The sequence below is a fragment of the Crassostrea angulata genome, chromosome 4 (assembly GCF_025612915.1).
Source record: "Crassostrea angulata isolate pt1a10 chromosome 4, ASM2561291v2, whole genome shotgun sequence".
Taxonomy (NCBI): Eukaryota; Metazoa; Mollusca; class Bivalvia; order Ostreida; family Ostreidae; genus Magallana; species Magallana angulata.
In genome coordinates this window covers 3,414,322-3,422,371 of record NC_069114.1, presented here as the reverse complement: position 1 = coordinate 3,422,371, position 8,050 = coordinate 3,414,322, and the positions used below count along the sequence as shown (strand labels likewise).

At 30.7% G+C, this 8,050-nt stretch overlaps 1 protein-coding gene and 1 non-coding gene across 3 annotated transcripts; one reads left to right on the top strand and one right to left on the bottom strand.

Moving 5' to 3' along the window:
• Positions 1 to 29: 29 nt before the first annotated feature.
• Positions 30 to 2,280, bottom strand: LOC128180225 (uncharacterized). 2 transcript variants are annotated; one of them, XM_052848154.1, is made up of 4 exons: positions 2,051 to 2,280; positions 1,868 to 1,951; positions 1,186 to 1,422; positions 30 to 333 (listed from the first exon to the last, which is right to left on the bottom strand). In XM_052848154.1, exons 1-4 carry the CDS (start codon positions 2,271 to 2,273, stop codon positions 86 to 88), a joined length of 792 nt encoding a protein of 263 aa, XP_052704114.1. In that variant the 5' UTR covers positions 2,274 to 2,280; the 3' UTR covers positions 30 to 85. The 2 variants fall into 2 exon arrangements, with proteins under 2 accessions (XP_052704114.1, XP_052704113.1); XM_052848153.1 differs by having other exon boundaries at positions 1,868 to 2,280.
• Positions 2,281 to 4,658: 2,378 nt separating this feature from the next.
• LOC128182619 (U5 spliceosomal RNA) lies at positions 4,659 to 4,777 on the top strand. The gene has a single exon (XR_008243447.1). It is a non-coding gene; the product is annotated as a U5 spliceosomal RNA (small nuclear RNA).
• Positions 4,778 to 8,050: the final 3,273 nt, after the last annotated feature.

Here is an 8,050-nt window from a genome sequence, read left to right as displayed (position 1 = left end):
ATGAAATACTATAATTTATGTTGAGTATTTCTTTTCCGTAACGTTAAAAAAACGAACAAAGAGGGTTATGATAGGAATTCATGTTTTATTTTCTAGAACAGACGACACACACAAGTTCTCTTCCCGCCACATAAGGATGACACGTCAAGGAATCGCAGGCAGCTTCCACCATGTAAAACATATAACCGACACCTCTACCTGTAGCGCCACCGTGAAGAGTGTCGGGATGGCTGTCAACACAGGTGTAGGTTGTTCCAGCTGCGTGAGTATAATGACCTGTCATTAGGTAACCATGGTACTCAAGGGTCCAGCCTTTGTAACACGTTTTCCGTGCTCTAACATATTTCAAGCAAAGATGTTGTTAAATCCCTCCCTACTGACACTATCCCTTATAAAAGAATAGTCGATACATCATTAATATCTTATCAATCAAAATTAAAATACGACACACATGTAATGTCAAAATCTTAATTACAAACGTCTAAAGGAAAGAAAATTACTGTTTTACAATTATAGTACCTAAGTTATCTAACGCGCCATTTTTTGTTTGTGTTGTTTTACTTCTAAATTGCTGTAAATAAACTCAATAAATATTAAATAAAATCATTAAGCGACCTAGACACGATTTGTGATGAAAATATTACTCTTAATTTCTATGCATAAAACAGTTTATTTGTGCATTTCAAATTATTCACCAAAAATTTGAATGTTAGAAGTCAAGTTGCAAGTGAGTTACAGAGGAAAGAAGCCGTTGTTATGTAAACAAAGCTCGAGTCTTATATGTGTTTACAAATAATGCAAGTACAGAAATTACAATTTCTTTGACAAATCAACTTCAGATAAACTGATTCAATGTGTTCATAAATAATTTTATCAACAACAAAACGCAATATGAGATTAAAACTTAATATATCAATGCAACACAGATGTAAACAATAGCAGGACTCGAGCTTTGTTTACAAAACAAAGAATTCTAACCTCTGCAACTCTCTTGTAACTCGATGTTGGAATTTCACAACGCATTAAAACCACCATTTCTTTCTATGCATTTAAAATTAAAAATTGAGCTCAAATTGTGTTTAGTCCCTTTAAAGGGTTGTATTAAAAATGGAATAACTATAGAATACAGGGAGTGGCTTTATGCAACATGACAATCTAAATCCCATACTAGGCTACTACAAATACCTGGAAACATCTGAACAACGGATCTATGGCGGACCAAACAAAGAGCACATGGAACATCGTGACTATCAACTGTTTTAATGTAGCCTCTAAAAGAACCAGTTTTATATTCTGCACCATAAACGTAACTTTTGGTGCCATCGAGCCCATCATTGTACAGTCCCCACGCAGGATTCCTCGGTAAACAGAGAGGTTCTACAGCGGCTCCTTTATGACCATAATGAGAGCCTCCGGTAAACCCTGCATACGAATTAAAGACAAATAAAATCAAGAGAATAGATTTAACTTGTAAAAGCAATACTTTCAATCACTTAAAGGGACTTTGATCAACATTTTATTTTTTTATTTTCATGAATAAAATGATTTACTTACGTGCAGAGAGAAAAATTCATTGTTATGTAAACAAAGCTTGTTTACAAATAAAGTAAGTTGTAAAATTACCATTTCTTTGATAAAATGACTCGTGGCAGACAACATAACTGATTCTATGTGTTCATAAAGAATACAAAACACCATTTGTTTGAAACTTAGTCCAATAAAGCACACATGTAAACAATAACAAGACTCGAGCTGTGTTTAAAATGCTTAATAATCAAGCATTCTCAACCTTAAATCTCGAAAAATAAAATTTGAAATCGTGTGTCTATAATTACCCGACTAGGCCTAAGAGCTTCCTGCACCTTACCTGAATGGATTAACTCGGCATTGGAGGGGCATGTCTTCTTCCCCCATCTGATATAAACTGCACTGCTATTGCTACTAGTAGTTTCTGATAAGGAAATCAACATACATGTAGAGAAGTAGTAAATATAATTCATAACCTGAATTCGCTGTTTTATTCTAAGGAAGTAATCAACTGCTATCTCACGTGTCTTAACTTCAGACTTCATGTTTTCCTTAAACTTCTTCATGGATTTCTCGATGACGTCAGTAAAACTTTTAAATTCCCGCCTCAAAGCTTCTACTTGATATGCTCCTAGAGCAGACGACAGTTGTCCTGTCAGACAACCCTGTAACATGTCTTTACAACTTCCGGTGTTCGTCCCAGCTTGTGTTACATCGATGAACATTAATAGGAAAAGTAATTCCATCCTTCGATCTAAATCTAAAAAAAAAATATCATGGAAGGGAAATGCCTCTCTTATTAAAAATGGATCATGCACACGTATACCTTTATCACGGCAATTGATCAACAGAGTTGGAAATGGATCTATTAATAAAAAGCGAAAAATCTTTCCATTTTATAAAATGTTATTTCCACTTTTCTTTTCATTTTATTGTGAATAATAAATATGATATATAATATAGAAAGCAGTTAACAATACCTTGGAAACGTAAACTCAGAATATCTGTGTATAACCTTTTCGTGATCTAGAATATAACTCATATAGGTATATATAAGCTATCTAAAACATTAAGGTCAATAGAATTTACAATACCCACGAAATATCATAATTAAATTGAAATACAACACAAGAAAAAGATGGCGGTATATTGATATTTCCACGGTGTGAAATTCAATCCTCTGGACTATTTTTATTTTTGTGTCAATCAACTTTTTCGGACTTGTTGGCTTGTTGGACTTCTTGGCTTGTTGGACTTGTTGGACTTGTTGGCTTGTTGGACTTGTTGGCTTGTATGACGCTGGGTAATCAACAACAAGAGAATAATCTCAGAGTTTGTTCAGTTTTGGTCCTGTACGGGAGAGAGCGCCATGTAATATGTTAGCGCTTATTTGAGCTTGTCTCGTAATATGCGCCGTTATCAAAGCTCTCCCCCGCAATAATCATCTTAATTTTATATCTACATAATGTGTCCGGGATTTTATTATCCGATCGCATAGGGTTTGGTATTTAGGCATTATGTGGACTAATAAGACATTTGAGTAAAGAAAATCTAAATTATGTAATACAAATATATTATCAAATTGTTTGTTGAATTGTGTCCGTAGCACGATTGCGGTCAACCCAGCGTGCTACTTTTCCCAGCAGGGAGGGCATAAAATGTTGATGTAGGGGGTATGCCATGTTGTCGGCTACCCCATTGTTGTAACAATTTTTTGACCACTGTGGACATTACCTGCCAACTTAATAAATCAGTTCATAAACACTTGTGTTGTTGAAAATATACTTATATAAGGTCTTTGATAATTATGATGTACAAAGTTCACCATCATTCATCGTGGGTTTGTTACAATTCATAAAATCAGCATTTATCGAATATAAAAAAAATCTAATAGTGAACTAAATGGCATATTTTTTATATTGCAAAAGAGTCACCCATTTACCAATTGTACATAAAGTTTTTATCAAACCAGATCCTTAACCTTAATTACTTTAATTATTTGTACATGTATTCTGTTTCGAACATGTAATATGTTTTGGTTCATCCTATAAAGATAAGGATGCTTTCACAACTGTATAGTTATTCTTTTTTTTTTAATGTTCCATTTAATTCCCGATAGTAATAAATTCTCTACTTTTCGCAAAGTGGCGTACTTATTTTTATTTATTCATTTTATTTATTTATTTATTTATTTATTTATTTATTTATTTATTTATTTATTTATTTATTTATTTATTTCAGAAGTTTATCCTTATTAATATATAACTCAAGATATTTTACTAGAATAAACATGATGATGTAACTTGATGAATATCTCTAAATGGGATTTTAAATCAAACAAGGTTTTAGACTCCTCTAAAAGAATTGCAGGCTTGTCATTACAGAAATTGTCACATATTAAAAAAGAATGTCTGATGTCTCGTCAGTTTTACAATATCGGAAAACCAATGTAAATTCTTCTCTTAAATTCATTAAATGTTTGGATATGATTTACATATAGGCTATGCCTGTTGATATATAGACTACCAAATCCATTTGAATTTCAATAAAAATGTGTTTACATTATTCCGAACCAGAGTCACTTAATGTTTCATTTGATAAAACAAAATGGGTGGATTCTAAATGTCTATAATCATGCAATTTAAATTTCAAATAATAAACATCATGTTTGAGAAATAAACAAGTAAGTTCATTTTCTTAAGTTGTCCGCCCTTTACATGTTTTACGTTGATTTAGATTGAGCGCTGCTATAATATGTTTATGGTAAGGTGTAATAGGTAAACCTATGTCGATGGGACAATTCCGGGGGTTAACACTTCAACTTAAATCCCATTTCAGATACACGAGTAAATTATTAATGCCACGTGCTGAATATGATCCAATAAGTTATTTCCCTTACGCTTAACCTTTTAATCTGTTGAATTGTCTTTTTGACATCAAATATTTATCACATAAAGAATTAAATTCTACAACAAATATTATCAAATTAATATATATATATTTTTATGTTACACCAACATTACAAATATTAAAATATTAATGAAAAATAAAAATATTTTTATACAATTCATTAAAAACTTTACGAAATACTTAAAATGTTGGTATATATATTCCACAATTTTGATATAGAGTTACTCTGGTTTCTCTTCAATCCACGCTTAAATCTTTCGCCTTTTACTAAAGATTTCCGTGGAGAGGAACATTAAATGAGTCTATAGACTTATTTTTGAAGCCCTATCCTTGATAGGGTAAATACAACTTTAAGGAAGAACACACACACGCATATATATATATATATATATATATATATATATATATATATATATATATATACTATTAGATCAAATTATTATTAAAGAAAAGAACCAATAAAACTGTTTGCTGCTGGTATCTTTTACTTTGTTTTGCGTTTGTAAGACGTACAATTTTATTGATAGTTAGTGTCGCATACTAGTATTCTTCATTTTATGAACGTTTTGTTTTTAAGGTAATTTTAGTATCCAGAACGTTCTAATATTAACCAAAATGACAAGTAATAATGAAGAAATACATTCTCCCCTTTTTTTTATCCTTTAGAACATACAACACACAAAATCTCTCGGCTGTGTTAATAATGTGGACATAACTACTTTCTTTTTATTTTTATTCTTTTTTATTCTTTCGTGGATTTTTTTGATGACATCAATAAAAGTTTTGAAATCCCGCTTTCAAATCTCTAGATATTTTCCTACAGAAAGCCTAAGATGCTCTGTCATATAGTCTATGAAAAGGTATTTATTATTTTCACATTGATTAATGAACTACTTAGGACAAATATTGGAAGAAAGTAACACATTGAAATTTACGGCCAACAGTACTTTACAAATGTATTACCAACTTATAGCTGAATGAAAGTTTGGTAAGAACAGAGATGTGTTTTGAATTCTTATACTATTTACATTGCATCGACAGTATTAGCTTGCGTATATTTCTGCAATAATCTGAACAATCATGTTAAGAACGGTAGATGTGCTTTTTAAAGATTTTTATAGATAAATGTGTGTAAAATAAATACATCTCAAGTATAATTTGGATTATACTGATTTAGTTTACAAATCAAGAAGAATGATTAGATATAATTTGAGCCTAAAATGCCCCCTAAAATGAACATCATCATATAACTGTATTTCTTTGTACAAATATACATGTGAAGTGATTCATAATTTTGAAATATGACATCATAAAGCTAACATTTTCCCGCCATATTTGTAGTTAAAGGATAAAACGGCTTGTCAATCAGTCCTATTGTCTGAAAACTGTAAGCATATAATGCTTAAACAAACTGTATACACTGTTTGAAAATTTCTAGAAAACTAATTGTCACAAACTAAAAGCATTTTAAAGCATAAATTGAACTACATTTAATGCTATTTGAAATCAAGATATAACTATTGTAACCCCTCACATATATGACTAATACTCGTTATTCAAATGATTCAAAACGCAAGAACTACTATCACTGTGCCGGATAATTATGCCAGTGCCAAGGTGGCATTTTTGCACCCGCTTAAGCTGCATATATAGAAAAATTCAAATGTGCAATATGATAGACCATTGCTTAAAGAGTTAACATCCACCTTTGTTATCATAATGATGATTGTATCTCACCTGTCAGGTGAGATATTCACCTTTCAAAAATAAATTCCCATAGGAAAATAATGTTTCCAATTGGAAAAACAATATTCCTATAGGTAATTTGAAATTTCCTATCGGAATACAAAAACTTCCTACAGGAATTTCAATTCCGATAAGATTTGATAAAATCCGATAGGAAAACTTAATATCCTATAGGAAAACTACATGTCTGAATCAAATTCCTACAGGAAATACCATTCTCCTATAGGAAATATAATTCCTATAGGACTTTTAAAAAATCCTATAGAATTGTCAATATTTACTGTAGGAGAATCAATTCTCCTGTGGGAATTATCATTTTCCTATGGGATATTAATTTTTAAAGGTAAATATCTCACCTGTCAGGTGAAACATGCTAAAAACAAAGTGGTTATATACTCTCTAGACAATGGTCTATCATTTGGTATACATGGATTTCTCCGAAACTGCATCTTAAGCGGGTGCAAAAATGCCACCTTGGCACAGGCATAATTATCCGGCACAGTGTTTACTGCAGAAATGCAATATTGATTGAAATATGCGAAAAGAAAGAATATTGTAGATTTTAGGAAGGAAACAAAATTTGAGATGGTAATTAGGGTAAAGTTTATTGTGTTTTAATTATTTGATATTTGATGATTGTGATATATGTTTAATCTTTATACAATTAGAATTAATTCGTTGATAAAGTTTCATAATATCAAGACGCCTAGTGGCTACATTGCCCACATGAGCAACAGTAGCTAAAACTCTGCTAAATAAAATAAGGTATATAAAAGTATATATACTTTCGTTAATTCTTTACTCTGATTGTTTGCCTTTGAAATAATGAACTAAAACAGTTTAAAGTTCGAAGATAGTCATTCAATATCAGAAAGATAATAAACTTTATCCTATATGTAAAATGCATACAACATGTAATATAATTTCAAAATATATGCCTAACGCGAGGGTAGTTCGATAATCATTTGAACGTTTGCTCTAACTTCCTTAGGAGTACAAAAAAGTAATAGATATTTAGTCTCCTTTTTTAATTTTAGTTATAGATAAGACAAAATAACCAACAAAAGGAAGCTCTTTACCCCTCGGCATTGTATAGTTATTTTTTAAGCAATTGCTTGGCCTGAAAAGGCTCTTTCCGAGATCTCTACCATTTTGATGTTTATTCTCTGCACTGCCGTGACGTTAAAGTTTTATAACCGTCGTGGTCAGATTTTTATTGCTTGGTATGTATATATAAACTTTCAACGAATCGTGAAAGTGAGAACGAAACATAATAACATAGTGACAATATTGTTTTGATTGAAATAATATTTCTACATGTATTATTTTATATATCTAAATTTTAAAAGTTTTGCTTTAGTGATTACATTTTGATAAAACCATATCATTCTTAGCTAACCTTTGAGTACGAGGAATCTGAAAATATAATTCACCAGCATTTGCTTTTCGTATACCTAGAGTAATATACTTAGATATATAAAAATGTTTTCTGATTTAAATTAATGCATGTATTTTCATTTTCAATTTTAGAAAATAATGATGTTACAATTGTTTAATAAATTAATTTATAAAAGGCACGAGTATTGATTATTACAATTTTTATACCTTTTTAATACCGTCAGCATAATGTCTATCGGCCGTTTAAAGTGAGTTTAAAATTTGAAAGAGTCTTTTTTTCTTTAACAAACTCGTTTATATCGCATATAAGTTAAACATGAGAATAATCTAGGCGGAACCATTTAAAAATATGTATGACAAAAAACGTTTTAATTCTTTTAATAATTTACCCCTCTTCCAGCATACTACAATATACCCTGAAGGTGGCTTGCCTAGAATACTTCTATTTCAAAAGGTTTTGTTTTATTCA

Bases quoted from the DNA above. Each gene is read 5' to 3' on its own strand.
- LOC128180225 (XM_052848153.1), bottom strand. From the start codon at position 2,273: ATGGAATTACTTTTCCTATTAATGTTCATCGATGTAACACAAGCTGGG. The intron at 1,423-1,867 runs GTAAGGTGCAGG...ATTCGTATGCAG, and splicing joins TGCCGAGTTAATCCATTCAG to GGTTTACCGGAGGCTCTCAT. The intron at 334-1,185 runs GTATTTGTAGTA...AATATGTTAGAG, and splicing joins CGTTGTTCAGATGTTTCCAG to CACGGAAAACGTGTTACAAA.